Consider the following 25,770-nt stretch of genomic DNA (forward strand, 5'->3'; position numbering starts at 1 on the left):
TTTGGTCGAAGAATTTTTTTTAACACAAAACTATCCCGGGAATGAAATACTTTTTCATGTTCAAGAATTCACATGGAAAGATTTGAATTAAACCAAACAATATAAAACTATTTAACCATATTTCATGGTGGCAACAAAAAATTCTCATATTGAAGGTATATCTGAATACTCGACACACATTCCTTGGTATATCCGTTTTACTGGGATGTTGGAGTGGATGTGGAGTGCATGCAACTGCAGCCCTGGGCTGGAATGACGGAGTTGGTGGTGTATTTCATGTTGGAGTGGTAGGTTATTATGTAGAAATTGCACAACGTAACATACATTCAAAACATTGTGATTATCTTGTCTTGAAGTGTCATTAGACCTGGTACCCAAGTCATAACTAAGATTTTTGTGCCATGTCAATTTTTGAAGTCATTAATGAACTGTTACAAAACGAATGTATATATACAAATAGGGTTTTCTTTTTTTATTGTTCATCGGATTAAACAGACTCTAATACAGGTGGTTCATAGCCTTCTGGTCTGTCGATCTTTGCTCCTTCTTCACCAACCTTAACAGCTGTTGAAGATTTTCCAGAACCTTCACCATGTAATTCCATGAGTTTACCCACTGGAAAAAAATTAATAAATAAATAAGAAAAAAATAGACAAACTAAACAGTAGACATTTATCAGAGAAAATAAAATAGTCAACACTCAAAGACATAAATGCAAAATAAAAGAATTTTATATTTCATGCTTTATCTTATTTTTTCATGGATGAGTGTTCAGAGAGTAAAAAGGAAGAAATCCAAAAATGCATTATTTTTTTTTTAAAAGAAGCCCTAGAAAACCCCTGTACAACTAAACACCAGAATTCCCAACAGACAATGTGGTGTCCATGCAAGTGTCACAGCGGAATGACAAAGCAGCACGTGGGAATCAGTGAGAGGGAACTCAAACGCGCACCAGAATGTGTTGAATGCATTTTGAAACTTAGTATTAGTTCCAGAACTGCAGAATCCAAGCATAGGAATGAGTGTTAAAGTCAGGGGCGTAGCTAAGGGGGGGGGGGGGGTTTGGGGACAAACCCCCCCCGAAACGTTAGTCTCAAAAAAAGAGGGAAGAGAAAGAAAAGAAAGAAGAAAAAGAAAAAAAATTAAACGACTTTTTCCTGAGTAACAAAGGTCAAAAATTCATTTCTCTCCCCCCCCTGAAAATCTGCTCCATGTGTGACCCTCAAGCATAAAGGCGCCTCCCTCTGCTGCGACAATTTTTTGATAATTGAGTGAAATTTGACACTTCGCTTTAGAAATGAGATTGATTTGTTAAATCCACGTATATGCAGCCTTTCTTTGTCATTGATTCTACAAATTGTTAAATATGTTTAATTTTATGAGCCGCGCAGTGGGAATATTGCATACAGTCGAATCTGTATATTTCGAATTTCACATTAAAGAAAAAAATCGAGATAAAGACGTTTTGAAATACGGGGACTTTAAGAGACTTCTTATAGAAATTTGAAATACGATGGTGAAAATTTGAAATCGATACTAAAGACAACGTGGGCTCTTGATTAAAAATTCCTCTTTATTAGTTTTTGTTAGGTATTTATTCTATTATTACATTATTTAGTGCTTTATTGAGAGTTTAAGGAATCATTTTGACAGTAAAAGAAACTTTAAGCATATCTTTTTCAAGAAGAAGTCTTTTATTGCTTTTTTGGTCCCTGATTTTTTTTTTGGATTCATTATTCTCTTGAGGTTAGCAATTGCAGCAATTCTAACTTGGTCAGTATTCTACAATTTTCCTTTTTTCATCACTCGAAAAAAACTTATACTTTCTTTTCACTCCTATCATTTCAATTTTCTAAGGAATCACAATTTAAAGAAATAGAGCAACCAAAGAACAGTACTAATCCGGATAACAGAGCGAAATGGTTTTTAACTTGAATGATCTTTAAACATTTCAAACCTGTGAATTTCACCCCTTTACTCTTCTTCCAAGAAAGTGCGCGAAACGACTGTCCTTTGGTTAATCTTCCTGGAAAGCCTATTCGTGGAATGCATTTCTCCCTTTTTTCCACTGTCTCCTCAGCTCTTGAAGACAATTCCTCTGTTTCTGAGTTGAAGAAAATGTTTTTGTTTGCTGCTTTAAAGATCATTGGGCTTTGAATCCGAAAATGATAGCATAACCGGAATTCGATAGAGGTTTTTGTTGGTCTGATCTCGTGTGTCATAGGTCATAGTCAAAACGACTTTTGCTAACCAGAGTATCCATTGCAATCATTGATTTTTCATCCAGTATTTACTGCATATTCTTTTGGAAACGTACAGTCTGTTTAAAATAGTACATTCTAAGTGAAAGTTGTTGCATAATGAAGCGAGCAAGACCGATAACAAGCTTTTTTCAACCAAAAAAAAAAAAAAAAAAAAGAAAAAAAAATTAAAATGACGAAAAGGATTGCTCTAAAAAGAGAATGTTAACGTCGTCTGAAGAAAACGAAGTACAGTCTGCAAAGCAACATCAGTCCCATCGGACCCTTCTGAAGGTAATTTTATTTTAATTCAAAAGAAAAACTGCATAGCATTACATGAATAAAATGTTTAAAAACGAGATGAATCTAGATTATTTCTATTAGCTTGGTTCGGATTAAAAAGTAGAAAAAAAAAGACTTCTGTTTATAATACCCGAAAATTGCTGTTGCACTCTCAAATAGATATTTATGTAAATTCTAAAGCGGCTAATAAAATTAAAATAAAGACTTGAGAGGAGAACAGATGGTATGCATTTGAGCGAATAACTTTCTAATGCCTATATTTCTTCCCTAACATTTTTTACTCAAATTTTATTAACTGCTTTAGATTTAGCATAAATTTAAATACATAACAAGCAACATATAAATATAATGATATGAAAAGCAATTTTATTTTTTGTGGGTTATAATTCAAGAAGTCTTTTTTTATTTTATTTCATACTTTTAGTGCAAACCAAGTTAGTAAAAAGTCTTTATAGTCTGATCACCGATGAGATTGAAAGTCAAACATCCAATTTACAGGCAGAAATGGAAGTATCTATTAGCTTTCAGGGATGCCAGCTTTTGTAGATGTGTGTTAGCCTCTAAATTAAGCAGTCAAACTGAAATGAACGAAACACGCTCATCAGATATTTGATTTCCCCTTGATTTGGAAAGACTGGTTTTGACAAGAGAATGCTAGAAAATTTCACTTTAAATTAAATGGAGGAAAAAGAAAAAAAAGTTGAATTTTCCACAACATTAAAAAAATAAAAAATTCCTTGCTTTTGTTTTGTTTGACATAAGTATCGGAATAGGGTCACCCCCTTTCCAAAGTATGTAAGATACACCTCCCTCTCATTTTTTTAATACTAAAAAAATGTATATATATATATATATAAATATATATATATATATGTGTGTGCGTGTGTGTGTAAAAGAAGAAACCCCCCCCCGAAAGTCGGGTCTAGCTACGCCCCTGGTTAAAGTCACCTGTGAAGACTATCAGTTCATAAGACACTGGTAAATTATCATTCAAATAAAGTTATTAGTAAACTTGGTGAATGTGCCTCCCCACACACAAATGTCAATTTTTTACTATTATTCATAAATTTCTTGCACTGCACTGTTTGTTGATTCCTAAACATTTGACAAGATGTTTAGACTTAAGATTCTATCAAGATTCTATCCTCCTAAATGAGCTTTAGCTGCTGTATAGATTTGTGCTGCAGCACAAATTTTAAATTAAGCTAACAATATCTCAAAAATTGCTTACAATGCCTAAACAGATAAGCAGGTAACTTGTAGAGCTTAAGATACTGAACAAAATCAGTACAGTAATCCGAGTCTTGAAAGTTAGAGGTTAAGCTTATATAATCCGAAGTCCCTAACTTTTATTTTAATGTATTTTTTGAGGAGCTAAAAAAATGATTTTCAATCAAATCTGAAAATGGAAATATTTTGAAACTGTAAAACTTAGAACTACATAAAGTAAATAAAAATACATTGAGATATTGATTTCAACAACACCCCCTGAGTGGCACGAAATATTCATGAATTTTTCGGATAATCTGAGTTGACGTGTGTGAGCCCCAATTACCTTGGATTTTCGACTCTACTGTACTTACAATCAACATCTTTGATAAAAACTAAGCTCAAATTTATTTTAACCCCTTGCAGTTGACTAGTCCCAGAATTACATGTTAAATGGATGAGATATCTCGCCAAGAACTGCAACGTGGTTAAAGTATTGCTTTAAGCTCACTCCCAAAAGCTGCTCTCTCTCCTATAAAAATCCCTTACTCCTTCTGCTACATCATCTTATACCAGGGAAAATATGATTTGTCATGCTCAAATTTTGCCAATAACTAACACGTTCTGAAAGTGGTTTTCAAAATAGTTCTTAAATAGTCAATTCTTTCAATGCACTACATTTGACACTAGATTAAAATTAAAAAAAAAAAAAAAGATCCAAAATAATCTTTAAAAAGGGGACTAATCCTCTCCCTAGGACTAATCATACATCTTAACATTTTCCAACACTTGAAAATGCAACTATTAAATGCAGTTTACTTTCTCATTAAAGTATACAAACCATGTAATTAAAAAAACCACACAATACAACATCTTGAAACATCACTACATCTAGTAAATACAAGAAAATCAAAACATAGATTTAACTTCTGTTTCAACATTTACTTAGTTCATTTTTAGCATTTTTTGATGGAATTGCTGTTTTAAAAATGTAAGTTACTTTACACATAACGTCACGAAGATGTTACATGTAAGGTCACGCTTTAAGTGTAACAAAGCGAAGAAAAAAACCCTCAGGTATATTTTTTTAATTTCAAGGCAACTTAAACACAATTACTTCTGGTTTTAAAAACATAAAGGAGTTATAAATTGAGTTTTGTGTGTGATTGAAACAAACATATAATTACTGCATAGTTAAAAATTTTGAACTTTCATTACAAAATGGGAAAACCCTAAGACATTTCTTAGCAATTTAGTTACACAATCAATAAAACTTGGTTTTTCTTCTGTTAACAATAAGTTTTAACTTTAGTTTCTTTTTGTTCCTTCCCCTTCTTGTAACTTTTCTGCACCTTCCATTCCTTTTGCTATGCTAATTCTAATAGAGAATCTGGAGACTCTTGATTGAGTTTCTTATCTATGCGATCACCTCTGCCTTGTCTTTTGAGTTGTTCAGTTCATATTGTTTTACATTTGATTTATTCCTCTCTGCTGTTTTTTTTTTTTTTCTTTTTAAATTTTTGTTTTCCTTCTGAATTTCAACTTTTTTAGTTCCTCCAGATAATTTTTATATGAATTGTGTGCCCAGATGCCATTTTTTACAGTTCCTTTGTTATTTTTACATGTTGGTATTTTGCCAAAGAGTGTCCTATAATTAGCCTCCATTTGCATCCGCTTAGACATTTTAGACTAAAAATGAGTAGCCAATTTTCTTCTGTTTTAATTGCCCATGCCTGAATACCAAATAAAATGATTAGTCTCTAATAAGGGTTTTGTACTGCTTCATTTTTGTTTTTTAACAATGATGAGTTTAGATTTTTTAATTGGCTCTTTAAACCAAAGAAGTACAGTGAAACCTGTGTAAGTTGACCACTCGCGGTGCAGTACTTTGGCGGTCAACTTATAAAGGGGGTAATTTTTTTTTTTTTGTCATTTCTTGCACCATGTATTCATTTTTTGAGGAATTCACCCTTACTCTTTCTGTTCAACACACTTTCATTGTTTAACATTATTGAAAGTGAAACAATAATTAAAAATACTATTCACATAATTGTTATTTTTTTCCTTGTCTTTAACTATATTAGACACTGTAGTTTTAGAAAATTCATATATGCCAGCTTATTTTCTCTGGCTTTCTCCATTTTCAATTACTTTTAATATTTCATACTTTTTATTAATCAAGTTCAACTAACTTTCTTTTTGAAGCCTTTTTATGTAAAAATTATAGCACAAAAAGCAACAAGCTCGAATCTCCTAGTTCATAAAGGCAAAATTAAAATGTCCTATCTCTTAATCCCTTGCACCAGAAACATGTAACTTTACTCATTAGCAGGTCCAGATCAGCATACCCGCAGTGCGAGGGGCACGCGTCCTTAAAGGAGCTAACGACCCTAGAAATTGAAGAAAAAATAGACAAATAAGACACTGCTGGCCACTAGGGAGGGGCCCTACATATTTTGTTGCAGGGGGGCAAAAATGCATAGATCCGGGCCTGCTCTTTTTAGCAGAATTCCTGTGTTGCTACAACATATTGCAACTGAAAGAAAAGACTTTGAACTTTTCTACTGACACCTATTTTCATCGAACAGAGTACAAAAAGCTATCTCAAATAAAACAACAAATGAAAAACAAGTTTGGAGAATAAAGAGCAGCATAAGCTTTATGCTGCTGTTTAGTTAGTAAAATGCTAGTATGTCATCAAACATTAAAAACATTCTTTTAAAGCTATCAAAAAATAATAATTATTATTATTATAAATAAATAAATAATAAGATAAAATAATATGCTGAAGAAAGAAAAAAAATCCAACTGGTCAACTTACAAAGGGTTTTTTACAATACTCCAAACCAAATTTGGCATGCATTAGTGGTCAAGATAGAGAGGTGGTCAAGTTACAGAGGTTTTCCTTCATTATATGAGATAGGACTAATTCCGTTCCTGATAAAAGTGGTCAACATAGGACAGGTGGTCAACTTACAAGGGTGGTCCACTTTACAGGTTTTACTGTATCTATTTATCAACAAAATTCTATAAAATTTATTAGTTATTAAAATAAAACTAAAATAAGTTAATCTAAGGTAGCATACAATCAAACTTGAGCCTGATTGTCAAAAATATAAAAATATTTACAAGATGCAAAAGAATTGAAATCTCAAATACGGAATGATAATCCACCACACATAAGTTAAATGTTGGCGTGGTTCCAAAGATATTTATTTATTATCAAAATAAAACAAAATAAGTTTATAAAAGATAGCATATGTCAAAATAATCTCTGATTATCAAAAACACAAAAACATTAAAACGTTTAAAAGATGCAAAAGGATTGAAATCTTAAAACAGAGGAAGCATTTTTCTCAACACAAATCTTGAGCTCATAGTAGCTTTTCTTTTTTCAATAAATATCACAAAACATGAAAAAAGTTGGCTAAAATTGTAAAAAGTCGCTTTCAGGCTATTTTTGATCAAAAAAGTCGCTACAGTCGCCTACGGTCAAAAATAGTCACCAGTGGCAACCCTCATTTTTAAATACAATAGTCTAACCACTTCAGACTATTGTTTTTAAAAATGAGCCAAGTGTTTACACCATGCAGTATAGTCAGATATGGATAACAGCAATCAAAGGATGCCGTACAATGGACAATATGAAAATTTAAAGTTTGCGGAGTCATAAGACTTGATAAGATGTTAACACCCACAGGGAGTAGGGAGGGTTTTGGGACAAACCCCCAAAAGTTAGTCTCAAAAAAAAGAGAAAAGAAGAGAAAAAGAAAAAGGAAAAATTCATATATATATATATATATATATATATATAATATATATATATATATATATATATATATATATATATATATATATATATATATATATATATATATATATATATATATATATATATATATATATGTATATATATATATATAAACTAAAGTCGGGTCTAGCTACGCCACTGAACACCCATATATTTTAAATATCATATCATGATAAACTATTTATCAGAACATCCATCCTTATTTGGGTTTTTATAGCCTCTCATGGATTATTAAAGTTTTACCCTGTTCCATTGAAATTGATCCATTCACCTAATACAATGAAATTTGCTAAGTCATAACTTTGAAACAATTTATATAATATGATAGGCTTTCTAAGTTTTTGAATAGCTCATTTTAATTTTTTGCTTTGTTTTACGTAATCTATAGCATATTTAATAATGTTGTTTTAAATCTGCTTCAATTAAAAATAAATTAAGGGAATGTTACTTTTATTCAAGAAAAAAAATTAAGGACCACAAATTTACAGATGGATCCCGATTTAATGAATTCACCGAGACCGAAACTTTTATGCATCAAATGGGGTTTTTTCGTAATATTGGGGTAAAAAAAACTTACCTAAAACCGCTAATAAGCAACTGTGCAAAAATATCCATAATTAGAAAGTTTACACTTTTTATTCAGCTTATCACAACTTGGTTAATTTGAAATTCTAAACTACTGAGTAATAGATGTTTTAAAATTTCCTTGATACTTGACTGAAATAGATCTCTTTTGACTCATTGCAGCCTGCTGCATGTGATATGTTTTTAGTTTCCAGGCCATGTAAGCATTTGCAAAAGTAAGTTCTAATGGGAATTTCACTCTCTCTTTTTGCATCAGAATCACTATTCGTTGATTCTACCCTTGCCCGTCAAAAAATGGCTGATTTAAAGAAAAGTTTTTTTTGGCTTAGGATAATATGGATGTAATATTTTGAAATACAATTTTTCCTATCTCAAATTAACACAAAAAATTCCTTTCGACTGTTAAATTAAGTCTTTATTTCAGGGATTATTATTCAGTAAATGTGGTTTTTGCCTTCATTTTAGTCAGAGAAAAAGAAAAATTCGCTAAATCACGAAATTCATTAAACCGGGGTCTGACGCATGGAAAATCAAAATAAAATGTTTTCCCCAATTACCTTTAAACTGAAAGATTACTTTTTCATCTACTTTAGAGACCCATTTTTAATTCATGAAAATTATTAAGTGTGTCGTGACACAGACTGCAACAGGTTAGTAAATTTAAGACCAACACTGGTGAAAAATAATGATCTTACAAGTGATGGTACAGCAAATAAATATTAAATTAATGCCCAAACAGAGAAATCAATTTGTCATAAAAAAAAGCAAGTTTTACAGAAGCAGATGCAATCAGATTTGTAAATGTAAATACCGGTGTGAGCGAGAAAATTGGAATACATCCTATGTTTATATAGCAGGGTTCGCGTTTACGCCCTATAGCGAGTTTATTTACTCAAATTCGTTTTTTACTCAAATTCGCAGGAAAGGGAAGCAACTTCCGCAAAAAATCAGGTCCCAGAAAACCCAAAAGATAAGAACCAGAAAAAAAAAAAAAAAAAAAAAAATGGAGAAAATGCTAAAGATCTATTTAGTAAATGCTTTTAAGCTTCAATGACCAGGAGAATCAACAGAAAGGGATGGAAATGACCATATCTCTTATTGTTGACCAGTCAGTGGAATTTTAATGATAGGACTGGAGCCTACAGTCACGTTCTGGGCAGAGCTCAGGGAGCAAATTATAAATAGCCGATTGTATTGTATCCTAAGATTAAGCTCTCCCTCCACTTTTATCTTGAGGAAATTCCTGAAAACAGCAATGAAGACTAAAAGGAGTGGTTTCAATGCAATCTTTAGGATTAATAGAAGACAACCGTACAGTAAAAAGAGCTATTTTGCATCCCCAATAAAAAGAGGGGAGAAAAAAAAGGGGAACATTTTCCTGATTGCGCTACCACAAAGTTCTGAACACTTTTTTTTTGTTAACTTGCTTATGAATAGTTGAATTTTATACAAAATCACTTTAACCTTGTTCTTTTTCTAGTGATCATCTCTTTCTGATCTTTAAGTCTGGTATTAATCGCCATTTTCAAAAAGGCACAATTTTAAAAATAGCACAAAAGTCAAAGATATTTTAAACAAATCAAAATAAAGTCAAATATACTGATTAGACTGCAAAAGAGCAATTTTCACTCATATGAGAAAATGTTTTGTTTTTGCAATCGCAATTTTTGCGTTTGGTTCATTTGCTTGCTATTTTTTTTTTAAATTATGTAATTGCCAATAATAATTGGGGAGAGGGGGGGGGGGCTGTTCGCTTTTTTTCACTAAGAAAAATTTCCAGGAAAGCAAAGGTTAAGGGAGTCTCTTTTTCAGGGTTCATACCCTTCAGGGAGAAAAAAATTCAAGCACTTTTCAAGTACTTTTCAAGGCAATATCATGAATTTCTACTAAAAATATTGTATGCAGATTTCATTTACTACAAACAAACACACACAAATAGAAATAAGGCAGTAATACAAAGAAGTATAGGAAAACAAAATTGCTTTATCTACAACACAGACACTTTGATGAAAGATCTACTATGTCAAAAGTTTTTCAGAAAATGTCTGAAAACTTTGGTCATAAACAAAAGCAGATTCCAGGACGTTTAATTTTGCAATCTTCACATTTAAAGATGTATATTTTCTAGAATCAGCAAATTAATGTTAAAAAAGAAAAACCTTTCACGAGTGTTTTAACTTTTATGAGAAGAAACCAAAAGTTCAATGGCATTGCCAGAGAGGAGGTTTTGAAGTCACCCCCCCCCCCCAGTTTCAATATTTATTTCTAATATTAATGCGCTGGTTTATTACTATATAAGCGCGGTTAGGACAAAAACACCACCCAGAAAGTATTTTCAGGTTGCACTGTTAAGTTCTAAAACATTAGAGGTTCGCAAATCATTCATAAGTATGCAAATCAATTTTCGTATGTATGTATTAGTTGTTCAGCCCATAAGGCATTTCAACTATCCTCGAGTAAAAATTAGTAAATAAGAAAAGTTTATGAAAGTTCACAGTCCAGTCTCCGCAACTTAAAATATACAAAAGCTGCTTAAGAAGTGATAAATACTCTGAATGTAAACTTCAGCCTATTCAGCTTTCACTGAATAACTTGTAAAAGTTAATAAATGTGCAACTTCAGATTCATAGCACTATATTTCGAAACTGAAAAGATTCACAAGAAGTTGACATAATGACAAAAGTAGCTTAATTTTGGGAACAAACGAGTTATTGTTGAAATTAGAATTTAAATTTAGGAAGGCAATTATATTCAGGTGTGATTTGCGAATTCATAAAAAATTACCTGACAGTTTCAAAGAGCAAATCGGGGCAAAGGGAGGGGGGGGGGGTAATTTTTAAAACTAATCACCCTTATTACTTGAAGGTACATATGGGACAACAGTAAAAAAAGTTTATTCAGTCAAAATATTCTACGTAGAAGTACCAGGCCTAGTATCTGTTGATAACCAGCAACAAGCACTGGGCCTAGCTAGGCTGGTCCTATTCAATTTATTAGACCCAAATCAAGATCAATGACCCTCCTTAAGCTATTTACCTCTTTGCTGATTACAGCCACTTTCGGTAAGCTGTTCCAAGTACCCACAACCTTACTAAAGTAGCAATTTTGAACATTTGAAGAAAAGGGAAAAATTGAAAATATAGGGAGGTAAAAGCATAACGAACACTACTGGATTTCCAGTGAATAATCATAACAACCACCTCCTGTTACACACCTTAATTATTTTAGCAGACATAAAGATAACACTATGTTATTCAACTTTATATTTAAAATACAAACTAAGTTAATTTGTTAGGTGCTCAATTGATTAAATTTAAATTTTTTCAAAAACATGCTATAACCGAAAATTAGCTAAAGATAATTAAATTCAAAATTGCAAAAATAAATAAGCATAAACAAGACCAAAGTAATTCTTTAGTTATTAAAATAAAAAATAAAATAAGCTAATCTGATGTAGCATGTGTTAAAATAACTTCTAGTTGACAAAAATATAAAAATATTTACAATATGCAAAAGGATTGAAATCTCAAACAAGGGAAGCAAATGTTCGCGAATTAAGTTCAATGTCCCATAAAACAAATTTATATTGAACTAAAATTAAACATAAATTATGCTAATGTAAGGTAGCATATGTGAAAATAACATCCGATTGGTCAATATATTTTTTCAAACACGAGAAGCAATATTTCGCGAAGTCCGAGTTCGTTCAACGTTGGCATGTTTCCCATAAAATTTTTTTTATAATTATTATTATTAAATTTGAACAAAAAAGTACCAATCTAAGGCAACATATGCGAAAATAACATTTGATTAGCCAAAATATTTAAATATTTGCAAGATGCAAAAAGATTGAAATTTCAAACACAAGAACAATTTTCCGCGAAATCCAAGTTCAATGCTGTCATGGTTTCCAAATTAATTCCTTTGTTAATTAATGAAATAAAACAAAAAAATGATGTAATCTAAGGTACCATATGTCAAAATATCTTTCGGTTGTAAAAGACATCAAAATATTCACAAGATGCAAAAGGATTGAAATCCCAAACATGAAAGCAATTTTTCACGATGTTGCATATTGAGCACATGTTCAGTAAATTGCATTGGTGAAATACTTTTCAAAACTTGTACGCACAATCCGATGATTTTTGAGAGAATTTAAGCAATAAGAAACTTTTAAGGTTTTAAAACTTTTTCCAGGTTTTCAAGCACTTGAAAATGAACTTTTTTTTTCAAGCACTTTTCAAGGGCATACGAACCCTGCTTTTTGCTTGATCAATCAGAGGCACTCGTTTTTTATTTTATGGTAAAATCCATTTCTAAAGTAAATTTTGAGTTAATCTCATTGTAACTGACCAAATAGTTTCTCACATAAGTAAATCTTGCAAGTGTATTATTTGAAAATAATTTTACAATGATAACCATAAAGAATTTGGGCAAAATTAACCAATTTACTTGATTTCATGCTTCCCCCCCCCCAAGTGTAAATATTTTTATACTATTCATTAATTACACAAAGATTTTATGTTTGAAATTTAAGGGACTCATTTCTTCCACCAAAGGACCCGAATCTATTTCATTAATGGGACCCTGGTTACGGATAGTTGAGTGCGAACACTGTATAGGAATAGATGAAGTCTGAAATGAAACTATTATAAAAATTATTTAAAGAGATTCCTGTGCATAAAAAAATGCTAAAATGCAAAAATTTCATGTCAAATCAGAAAAATTTAGTATCTACTAAAACCAGAATTTAAAATACGACTTATTGTCACCTTCCATGATTTACTAAAAAATCACACTTTCCCATATCAAACTTCAATACTGACCAAAATCCATGACCTTTAGGGTGTAATGATTTCCTACCCACTCCTACATCAGTAAAAGGTCTTACTAACAAATTACACTTAAAAATGTTATTAAAAAAAGAGACACACACCAAAGCATAAAGCAAAGTTGAAGCAAACTTATGTAAAACTAACAGATAAAAAAAATTCAAACACAAACCATCGAATTTAGGCTTCTTTAGTACTTTAACTTTCCTGATCATAACATCATGGAGAGGATAGATGCCTTGACATGCCTTTTCGATGTCTCTACCAATGCTGTCTGGAATTCTAAAATGAACAGCTAATATTACTTTTATTTATATTGCCATTTACAATATTTAACGCAATAATTAAATTTTTAATTTATATAATATTCTAATTTTAGGCACAAATTGAACAGATCAAACTGCCAAACCAATATAGTTTAAGATTTTGGTACTCTATTTGATACAAGTGAATACTTCAATATCCCAGTCACTAAATGCAACAATTAAGGAGTTTTTTCAAGCAAAAACAAAACATTACACTAACTAGTAACAGTAATGCAACTGCACAGGCAGATTATAAGTACAGTATAACCACGATTTAACGATTGTTAAGGGATTGGAAAAAGATATCGTATATGTTTAGCGCAATTAAATCCGGACCAGTGAAATGTATAATTAAATTGAGAAAATCGTTAAACCAAAGTTTTTTTTGCTTGTAAAGGCAAAATTTTCTTCAGTTTAAATTCATTGCATCAAAAAAACTATTGTCTTCACGAAAAAAAAATTATCACTTAAATTCCTTTTAGACGAATTTTAACCTAATATTTTCTCGATATCCATCTGTATTTATATGAGCAAGGCAACCAAAGCATAATCATTCTTTACTGAACATAGTTAAGTTTTACAGCAGCAAAATATTTCTATTTTCAGATTTTAATGAAAATTAAAATTTTAGCTACTAAAAAATATAACTTAATTCATAGATTACTGTTTTAAGTTAGAACTACTTACAATTTATTCACAACTTCCTTAAGGTCGGACGAAGAGACTTCTCTAACCATTGTCTCTGTCATCTTTTTCCTAATAAGTTTGACCTAGAACAAACAGCATACAAATTATTTTTTCAACATTTAAATTTTATTACCAGTGAAGATGTATCAGTCATTCCACATCAACTGACTTTATTTTTTATATCGATCCCACTTGGCCATCTCTGATACCGATGAATGAAACCAGGGGTCTGGCCAGAGGATATTTGGGTCCGTTAACGGACCATTCACAAAAATCCGATCAACCAAAACGGACCTTTCACAAAATCCCGATCAAACAAAACGGACCTTTCACAAAATCCCAATCAAACAAAGCGGACCCTTCAGAAAATTCTGATAAACAAGATCGGATCAGACAAATTGTTTATTGAAAGAGCAAATCTGAAAGCAAAATAACGCATATTTCTGTGCATAAACCGCATATTTCTGTGTATAAACCGATAATTTTTGGAACCTTTTTTTCAGTCAAATTAGAGGGATCAGCTTGTAGAAAATCAGCTAATTTTGAAAAAAAAAAAAAAAAAAAAAAAAACGGCACTCTTGGGATGCTTCTGCAAGCGATAAATAATTGCTACTGCCAAATAAATATAATGGTTGTTTATCACTTATCCGTTTTTATACTTTTGATGCCTTCACTTTGAGAATTGCGATCTCTTTGCATCGCTATGGGAATCCGATTTTTCGAATTTTTTAATGATTATTACGCTTTGTTAAGAGGTAAACAATTGAAATATCTTTTTATTTTTATTAAAATCAAGGAATTTATAAGTTTTAAACGAAATTCTGTCCTTTTTAAGAGTGTCTTGGGTCAAAAAGTTGAATGCTGAACCCTATTCTGAATTTTTTTATTTATTTATATTTTTGTTACAATTATTTTAAGTACTGTACAGAAAAATATTTAGTATAATTTAACATAATGTAGAATGGTAGATAAATATTGATACTTGAAAGAGCGATCCCCCCCCCCCAAATACCAGAAAAAAAATCCAGAATGATTTTCTCGACGCAGAAGAGAAAAACACTCAACTTTAAGTTTAATTGATGCAGTTTGTGCCATCTCTAAATTCTAAAATTTCGTATTAACAAAAAAAAAAATTTTTTTCGAAATTTTTTGATTTTTCACAAAATTAATTTATTTTCAAATTATTTGATTTTTCACAAAAAACGGACCCTGTGAAAAATCCTGGACAGATCCCTGGAAACATTCCTTGCTATTATTTTGATGAAAACCAGGGGGACATTCACTTCTTTTAGGGATTTGAGAAAAGACATCCCAAACAAATTGGAACATTTGAAAAACATTCAAAATATGAGAGAAAAAGGGGGTGGGGAGGGGGAACAAAATAATAAAATGCTAATATCAATAAATTAATAGAATCGAGCATTTTATGACAATTAACCAAAACAGAAAACTACTGTGATCCATAAAATTCATGTTATATATCTCATAACTAATTAACCCGGGAGAACGAGCGCTTTCTGGGCAAACGTTAGGACGCGAGAGGGTCATTGAATGATCCCAAATCAAAACCTAGTCATTCACTAATAAAAAGTTTTGACTTGTTCACTGCTAAAACCACAATGTCTTATAATTTTCGACATTTAAATTTGATTTTGGACATATGTGCGATTCAAAAATGGACCCTACATTGCACTTATATTTCAAGCATTCCTACATTTGTTCTATAAATTAAATTTATACACACAGTCAATAATAACGCTTTATGCGAGTTTTACAAACTTTATAACAACTATAATGCTGTTCTTGGTATTATTTTTGATGCAAGATATTTTCTCCATGAAAACCAATTTCAGGACAGATTCGAGTCATTAAAATTTGACTTTAATAACTTATTCATTAATGACTGGAGAAGAAATATTTTTACATTTTTGCAAAGAAAAAGTACTAAAAGCAAGAAAGTTCTAATTTAAAAGGGGGCTCGAGCCCCCCTTGCCCCCCATATGGGCGCCCTTGACTTGTAGCGTTAATGCTAAAAATGTTTCATTATTCATTAAAACTAAAGAAAAAGAAAAGAATCCTTACATTTAAGGTAATCTCTTCTCTAAATCATATTTTGCTATTATAAAATCATAGTTATTTACTTTATTTAAAGTATTTCCATCCCTTTTCAACTCTTATCATATTCGCTGAAACTTTTGACATAATAATTTCTCTCTTCAAAAAAAAAAAAAAAATCATTAGTCCCATATTCTTCATTGATGAAATAATTTTTTGATTCAATTTCAGTAAAGTGTTCAATGAACCTTTTTCTTTCTTGTATGGTATTGGTATACTACAGCGGTCGGCAGGCTCGTCGTTCTCGAGCCCATTTTCATTCGATCGTGGCAACATTTCATTCTTTTTTTAGAGTATCATTAAGAAATATTATTTGAGGGGAAAATCTCGGCTCCTCTTTCGAATTAATTTGAAAAATGTTTTCCAAAATGTTAAACATTTTCAGTCTTTTTCCTTTTTGTTCCTGAAAAAATAATTACAAAATTTATACTGAATTTACAGAAAAACTTTGATATGAATGTTTTGTGACTTTTTGACAGGTAAGAAAACATCGCTCTGAATGGGATTTTGCATTGTATTTTTCTTTTAATTGTAAAAATCCTTAACATCCCACTCCTTACCTCAAAATGTAAATCTTTCCTAAGTTTAGTGGACTATTATTTCAAGAACATTAAAGAAAATGCTGTCTTAAATATATCAAAAATGTTGTACCTAGTATCAATTGAAAAAGCTTGGTAAAACTATTTTAAAAAACACAAAAAGAAAAACAATAAGTTTGAATTAGGAACACACATATTTTCCTTCCCGCCACCAGAAACTGGGTATATTTGCACTGTCAAGTAGAGGAAAACCAGCTTCTTTCACTGCAATTATATTGAATTACAGAAAAAAATTATTTTTTGCTAATCTATGAATAGTTTTTGGAATCACTTTCAATTTTGGGTCAGTTGAAAAAATTAGCTAAGTTGCCAGCATTCAATTTTTGTAGAAGTACACTTACTAATACAGGGGTCTGTCCAGAATATTTCACAAGGTCCGTTTTTTGTGAAAAATCAAATAATTTTGTGAAAAATGAATTTTGTGAAAAATCAAAAAATTTCACAAAAAAAAAATTTTTTTTGTTAAAACAAAATTTTAGAATTTAGAGATGGCACAAACTGCATTAATTAAACTTAAAGTTGAGTGTTTTCCTCTTCTATGATGAGAAAATCATTCTGGATTCGGGGCATCGCTCTTTCAAGTATCAATATTTATCTACCATTCTGCATTATGTTAAATTATACTAGATATATTTCTGTACAGTATTTAAAATAATTGTAACAAAAATATAAATAAATAAAACAAAATTCAGAATAGGGTTCAGCATTCAACTTTTTGACCCAAGACACTCTTAAAAAGCACAGAATTTCGTTTAAAACTTATAAATTCCGTGATTTTAACAAAAATAAAAAGATATTTCAATTGTTTACCTCTTAACAAAGCGTAATAATCATCAAAAATTCGAAAAATCGGATTCCCATAGCGGATGCAAAGAGATCGCAATTCTCAAAGTGAAGGCATCAAAAGTATAAAAACGGCTTGTAAAAGAAATATTTTCGATAAAATTATTTTAAAATTGCATTTTAGAGTCCTATGATAACATATCATTAATATCTGTAAACACAGTTGACCCCACCCCCCCCAAAAAAAATAATAAAATAAAATAAACCATCTATTCAGCATTTTAATTTTTGACTCATAACAGAAAATGGAATTTTGCTTTAAAAACTTGAAATGAGAGTTCTAACAGAAATAAAGAGACTTTTCATTTATTTGAATCCTAATAAAGCGAAGTTAGCTTGAAAAAAGAACAAAATATGATTCTCATATCAGATGTTAAAAGATTGCATTTTTCAAAATGTAGACATCTAAAGAAAAAAAAACGGTAATTAAAAGTTTATTTAAAGTTAATCATCCTTGTTAGCATCGAAAAATCAAAACCCATATAATTTTCTCCCAAAATAACAATTAAACATCACACCGCACCACCGTAAAAACGCAAATATTGACAAGCCACAAGCTGACAAAATGATGAGAATATTTTCTAACCAAGTCATTATAAAGGTTCAACGACAGATGCTAAGTGGTGATAGTTTTGAAGTTGGTAACCCTATCTGAAGCGATCATATTTTTTCCTCACCCTTACTATCCCTTTGCAGTTCTAAGTTCATTTCACAGATAGATATTATTATTAAATCATGAGCGGAGAAAAGTGCTTACCAATGCCTTTTCAGAAAAGTTTACAGATTCAACGCTGCTTATTAGCTGTGATAAAACCACCATTATATTTATTTGGCAGTAGCAATTATTTATCCCTTGCAGGAGCATCGCAAGAGTGCCGATTTTTTCCCTTTTTTTTTTTTCAAAATTAGCCGATTATGTATAAACTGATCCCTCTAATTTGACTTTTTGTGACAGAGCCGAACTTGTTTATCAGAATTTTGTGAAGGGTCCGTTTTGTTTGATCGGGATTTTGTGAAGGGTCCGTTAACGGACCCAAATATCCTCTGGCCAGATCCCTGTAATATGAAACGTCGGTCCTTTCAATAAGTATAATCTTGGATGAGTTTAAAACACGTATTGGCAATTTAAAAGAAAATTCTTTTTTGAAAATCCTAGATGTACAGTCGAATCCCACTACAACACGATTCGACTTACTTATGCGAAATATAGAGCTAAAGCGAATACCTCGCTTGCAACACAAAAATTTTTGGAGATGAATCGTAGTGCTAAGTGTCTGCTTCGTTATTGACTACTAAATATTGACGTCGTGAATGTACTCTCATCCTTTTCGCATGACTGACTATGCAAGTTCCCGCATACCACACTAGTCTAAACATCGTTTCTTTTTTTAGTGTATAAAGCGTCCGGAAAATTGGCACTTTTCAGGAGAGCCCAAAACTTTGAATATATTTTGTCCACTCCTTACGCATTTAGTAATTTTCAATGTTTAAATTTTTATAGATAACTTTAAGAGTAAAAAAACTATCGTTTGAAGTTGTTATAATCTGTAATCCTTTCCGAGTACTACGGCAAACATTGAATTTGAGAAACACGAGTTTTCACATTCGTTAGTTCAACATGGTACCAACCAAAATAACCATTCCACATTTTTATTAATTTATTCTAAATATGAAATGTGATGAAATATTGTGGCCCCTAGGCAAATATTTCATCAAATGTTTGTGAAGATGGAAACAAAAAGCGAAAGGTTTTGACAGTTTAAAAAAAGATCAAATTCTTCATACACTCCATACATAAAATTAAAAGTCCAGAAAAGGCAATCCGCGTATAACTTAAGAACTTAGTTTTAATATAAAGCTCACCGAGTGACCATAGGCGGATTTAGGACTGAGTTCTTGGGGGGCAGGATTTTTTTTTTGGAGCAATATTTTTAATTGCCCTCCCCCCTCCCATGTTTTTATGTTTTCTGTGATGCATAAGGCCATTCTTTACTTCTTTATGTGCCGTTTTCATTACTGTGTGTAATCATGCTGTCCTTTTTGAATTGACCTTAAAAGAGAGGGAGCTGGTATTAAGAGAGTGACGCAATAGAGAATATCTCCAACTTTAGGGGGTCTGGGGGTGTCTGGAGGAAATTATATAAAATGGATATAAAATTCTGCATTTTAAAGTCTTATAAGGGTTAATTGGAAATAATAGGCAAATCATTTTTTAAAAAAAGTTTTACGCTTTGAAAGTGCTTTGTGATGCAAGTTAATACTTTAAAAGAAATGGTGCACAGGTTTAGAGAATAGGTATAAAGAGAGTAACATTCTACCCATTTGAACAATTCTTAATTTATACACTTGATAAGAAATAAAATTTAAGCACACTTTGCTTAGGAGTTTCAAAGACTTGTCTAATTATTTTCAATGTTTGGTTAGTTAGATTGGGTTTTTGGCTCAAGAGCCCTAGTAAGCTATATTGGGCCAATTCTTTTCAGGTATTTTAGAACCGATAATTTGCACTTTCCAGTCTCTAAAATTGAGTAGTAGATTATACAGTTGTATGTACGGTATTGTTCAAACTTTGTAAAAAACGCCTATTTTAAGTTTAAAAGAAAAAATAAACTTTAATTTCTCATTACAACTTTTTTTTTAAATTATAAATAGCGCAGAAACGAAAAGGAATAGGGGTAGTGTATCATTTTTTTCCCGGGCTAAACAGATTAACAATATGCAGTAAAAGTAAGATAAAAGCAATCAATGCAAAAGAATTTCCAAAATTCTGTATTCGGGATTAAATAAATAGCAAGATATGAAGCATGTCAGTCACAAAAAAAATTATAAGTAATATGATATGTTACAAACGCGAGAACCATGATTTTTACATTTTTGATGCAAGATGTAGCAAGGAGCTGAATTTGACACATTTTGGCTTCCTCCCCCTGCAATTTGTTAAAAATTTTAAAATTTAAGGTTTGTAGCCACACGTTTCCAAATATTCAAGTACTTGAAAATGAAAGTTTTTCAAGCATTTTCCATTTTTTTAAGGAACGAATTGCAATTTTTTGTGAGTTAGGGGTCCACTTCAAAGCAGGGGCGCTAAGCTATAGCTTGTTTATCTTATAGGGCAATCCGGCCCTGCATGTAATTCACGCTTACCTGCAGATTTTTGTTTGATTTTTAGTAATTTTAACGAAAATTCGTCAGTTTTTACAGTTAAAGGATTTTTACGATTTTACCAATCTGTGTAAGGTTTTTATCAAATTTCAGCAAATTTTTCCAAAATTTTTGATGACTGATTTACTCAGATTTCAATAATGACGATAATAACTGTCTCATTTAGACTTAGATGATTATGACTTACCTTAATTTTCAAACAGTATTTAGAAAGTAAGGAAAATGGTATTTTCCTAAGTAAAAAGATTCAATTAATCAGAACGTTCAGATAACTGAAATTTATTCAGTTTGTGATAGTATTTACTTTTCTTTCTCAAAAAAAAAAAAAAAAAAAGATCAGCCGAAAATTTTCCAAGCGCATGAAGTACAGTTCTAACTATTAGTTTCATATATACAAATTTCTTCCTTTAAAAAATAAAGAAAACACCATTAGAAAAACATTTCATCAGGTAATAATGCGATCTTACAAGAATTGTGCAAAGCTTTCGTGCCGGAAATATATCTCCCTCACTTTTTCTTTTATTCAGACGTTTTCCTTACAATGTATGATTCTGGAAAATCAGAAATTTAATTTTGAACTGCTAGAGATTGAGATTCCTATTTTTTCCCCTAAAAAATTAATGCATTGTTTACAGTGATTTTACGTTCTGTTTGTTCAATGGTTGGACAATTTTCCCAGTTTTTTGTTTCATTGTTATATACATTCGTTGAGTATGGTGTTAACTATTACATTTGATAGTATTTTGCTGTACAAAAACCTTTTAGCTATGTACTTCTTTTGCAATAGCATGCATTTCAAATCAGCCACTTTCATTTGAACGTGTGATACCAGAAGGTTCTTCAAAATCTTTCGTTTGTAACAACCCAAAACATCTAGTTTTTGAAATCACGCAAATTGAAAACAAGCATTCTGAAAAGAGAAAACAAATCGTAACGAGTAGATCATTCTATTGGCGCAAATTGGGGAGGGGGAGGGAGGGTCCCAAACGTTAATTATTATAAGTGTTGCAGCTGAATGCATAGCTCGTTTAGCCTATATTTTCATTCATATACTTGCCCAAATGGTTTTCAGTCCATAATAGTGAATTTAGACCAATTTTCAGTACCCCAGTGACAGCTGTACTATTTGTATTTAACATTTCATGTTCGTTTTATTTTCCTTTTTTTTTCTCCCTTCAGAAAAGAACATTTGCTCTTCTCTTCATTTTCATTGAACTATTCAAAAACGAAAAAAACATGTTTTTTTTTTTTAAGATTTTGGAAGATAAGTTGCTACTATATGAACTCCTCTCAAAACTGGGGGGCATTGCATCCTTTGTTTCCCCTATAAATCCACCCATGCTCTTCTAAACTATTCAAAAACAAAAAAATAATGATTTTTTTTTAATTTTAATTTTTGGAAAATGTGTTGTTACTACATAAAGTCCTCCCCAAACTGGGGGGGCATTGCCCCCCTCTGCCCCCCATAAATCCGCCCATGCGAGTGACATCTGAGCAAAATGCAAACAGTACAAAATTTGAAGCTGCTCTTCTATGGTGGATTACAAACCCTGGGAGAAGGATGCTTACAAATTGAAACATTAAAAAGAAATGCGAAGCTACCGGTTTTAAAAAATATATTAGAATAACGGTCTGACTGTGCAGTATAAATCATCAATTTTTAAGTTAAAAATATAACTATAATTGTATCTGCTGTATAGTAATATTCTAGTGCAGCGCTTCATTACTACAGCTCCCATTTATTATTGATTTCGCACTTCGTAACATTATTTTATGTTGAATAACGCAGCGTTTTTTGAAATACAGCTAATTTCAATCTTTATTTGAATAATGATAACATATAGTTAAAAAATACTCTAAAACAGTTTGAAAGGTGTCAAAAATTTCCACAACGCGAAATTTAATGAAAAAATGCCTTACTTGAGCATGTTGTGCATAACATGTTTTCTTTACTTGTGTTGCCCATTTTTTAGTGAAGCCTATGCAAAACATCCGTAATAGGTAACCATCCGTCGTCTTGACATCAACATTAGCTTCAATAAGGGTCTGCCATTTTTTAACCATTGACCTTAATTTATCAGTTGTTAAATCCATTCCATGGAAATTTGTTAATATATTGCGGCCTTGGACTTCTTCAGCAATTAGCCTAAATTTACGGAAAGCAATTTCATCATTCTGGAGATCGGCCAGAGAGATTTCAAACACTCTGCCTTTTAAACCTTCTGAGGCAATCTCTGTAAAAAGAAAAACAGAAAGTTAGTTATGTATTTATGCCTAGATCCTCCACAAGTTTTTTTTTTGACACCAAGAAATAGTTTTCTCCAGCTAGAATTAACCTTAATTTTCTAGTCTCTGACATTTTCATTGTTAACTTCCTTTTTTCCTCTTTTTTAGGATTTATCTATCACTCGTGTTGTTTAGTTAAATAACCCTGCTCTGGCTCCAAAAGAAATGTTGAAAAATTTCCCGTAACATCTAAAAAGAGGTTGTACGAAATTATCACGATTTTCGAAAATATCCGATATTTTGATATACAGTAAAATCCATCTAATGCGGACACTAATGGGACAATTTTTTTTGTCTGCAATAGGCAGGACAAGGGTTTAATAATGTTATTTGCATTGGAACTGGGGTGTCCATTAGGGTTTTACTGTATATCATATAGTTTGACATATATCTGATATTTTGAATTAGTACAAACTAAAGCGTACAAAATAGTAAATGCATCCTCAAATCATTCTTTATTTTCACACATTACAATATGTAAACTTAAAACTAAGGTTTCTTTCATTATTTATATATAATATTTCATTTCACATTTTTGATTTTATTTAGCATTCGTTATTTTTCATTTTTCTTCTATTGGCCACTTATATGGTTAAGAAATAAAAAAACATGCATTAGTCTTTTTTTCTGACCAATGTTTAATATTTAATTAAGCCCTTTTAATATGAATTAAAATTGTTGCATTACTCTAATAAAGATGAGTATTATATTACTTTGCTGTATGAATGATGTATTTTAATACATCACAGAAATATAGTACATTACTTTTTGGTTATTTTTAAAAATAAATGAACAATATTACTATGATTAATAATTTTTATATTAAAAATACCGTAATTAAAAAAATATCAACAAAATAACATAATATTTTCAAAATATCTGATATATATCGAAGAAACTTGTTGTCCACTGTACCAGAGTTTTTTCCCAGCATTTTTAGCGGCTGATACCCAACAAGTAGAAAAACTAAGTTCACGCAATGAATTCTGGGTAAAAACTCCGCATTTACTCCAGAAGGAAACAGGACACATTTGTAAATATCCAGAATGCAGTGAAAAGTAGGTTATTTACAGGGTTGAAAGTTTCAATGTAAATGGGGCTACTTAAAATTGATTACCTGCCTCCAGGTGTGATGAATTCCAAAACCTGCTTCTATACAAGATTGCAAATTAATAAATGACACGCAGCTGGAGCACTCTAGTTAATTGCTAAGTTACTCAGTGGTGTTCCCATAGGTTATACTTTATACAGGGGTCTGTCCAGGATTTTTCACAGGGTCCGTTTTTTGTGAAATAAAATAATTTTGTAAAAAATCAAATAATTAAATTTTTTTTCTTGTAAAAACGAAAGCTTAGACTCTTGAGATGGTGGAAACTGCATCATTGACACTTTAAGTTGAGTGTTTTCTCTCTTTTCTGTTGAGAATATCATTCTTGAGTGTTTTTCTAGTATTTGAAGAGGGGGAGGCATCGCTCCCTGGGAGATGGGCACCCCTCAAGTATCAATATTTATCTACCATTCTACATCATGTTAAATTATACTATTAATGTTTTTTGTATAGTATTTAAAATAACTGTTAGAAAAAAATTAGGCAGGGGTTCAGCATTTAACTCAGGGTTCATACACTTTTGGTTAAAAAAAGTTCCCTGACTTTTCCAGGTTTTCCAGGTTGTTTTTTTTGGAAAATTCCAGGTTACTTGCTTCATTCAAAATTTAAGTTTAAATAGTAATATTTTCAAAATAATTAAAATTGTTTAAAGTAGCAATGCAGAAGAACTGAAACTTTTCCCCTTAGATTTAAAAAAAAAAAAAAAAAACTTGGAATTTTTTTTCCTTTGTTTTCTCTGTCAAAATTTTAAGTTTTTTTAAACATTTTGTTCAAAATTGTTTTAATTTGTTTACTATTTGTTGAAAACAGAGTACTTTCAACTTATTTTTGCGTTTCTTTGATGTCACATATAATATTATAGCGTTTTGCTGTAGTCCTGCAGCAACCTTTTAGCATCCGCTTTTGGTTTACACTTCTTTTTATTTTCTTATTAGTAGGTTACACAAAACATATTGAGCAAAATGCAAAGCTAAATTTCAGTATAAATATGATTAACTTGTTGCATCAATCGGCATACCATGTAATGCATAGTAACAAAAATCAACATCCGCCAATCATAGGTCAATGCCAATAATCTTTTCTTTTTTTTTTCACATATTAAAGGACGCTTACATTAAAATTTCAAATTTTCTTTTCCAGAAAGTAATAGTTAATTTTCAAAAATTCATAACTTTTTGCACATTTAAGGTTATTTTCAATAGTACACATTGATATAAACATCCAATTCTGTTTCTGGAAGTTTAAGTCTACTTCTATTGTGCAAACGATCAAATATGGCGACAGAGTGAAAAATTTAAAATAATAAGTAGATTTTTGGATTTGTAGTATAAAAGTAGTAATAAATAATTAATAACCCTTAAAAAACTACAATAAAAGCAAAATAGTCAGTATTTAGCACATAAGAGTCTAAATCAATTAGAACAAAAAAATGTTATGAAGATTAAATTTTGCATTTTTCCAGAAAATAATTACAAATTATCCGGAAAAAAGGGCATAATTTGTGTTGTTTTCAATAGTTTGCATTGCAATTAACATCCAATGCCGTTTTCGGGAACTTAGGCACTTAAAAAGTCTTGTGTACTTCCATCTTGGGAATGACCAAATATGGCGGCTATGCCCCAAAATATGAAATAACTTTTTCAATTTGTCGCATGAAGACAATTAAAAAATAATAAATCTTCATC

General features: G+C 31.0%; 1 protein-coding gene across 1 annotated transcript in view; it reads right to left on the minus strand.

Moving 5' to 3' along the window:
* Positions 1–445: 445 nt before the first annotated feature.
* LOC129225585 (40S ribosomal protein S3a-like) overlaps positions 446–25,770 on the minus strand; it is a 30,957-nt gene continuing 5,632 nt past the window's right edge. The window contains exons 3-6 of the mRNA XM_054860039.1: positions 22,612–22,925; positions 13,973–14,055; positions 13,153–13,262; positions 446–615 (exon numbers count right to left, since the gene is read on the minus strand). Of these exons, the coding sequence (XP_054716014.1) occupies positions 488–615; positions 13,153–13,262; positions 13,973–14,055; positions 22,612–22,925 (635 nt within the window). The 3' untranslated portion in view covers positions 446–487. The remainder of the gene's footprint in view (positions 616–13,152; positions 13,263–13,972; positions 14,056–22,611; positions 22,926–25,770) is intronic.

Source organism: Uloborus diversus, chromosome 7 (assembly GCF_026930045.1).
Source record: "Uloborus diversus isolate 005 chromosome 7, Udiv.v.3.1, whole genome shotgun sequence".
Classification (NCBI taxonomy): domain Eukaryota; kingdom Metazoa; phylum Arthropoda; class Arachnida; order Araneae; family Uloboridae; genus Uloborus; species Uloborus diversus.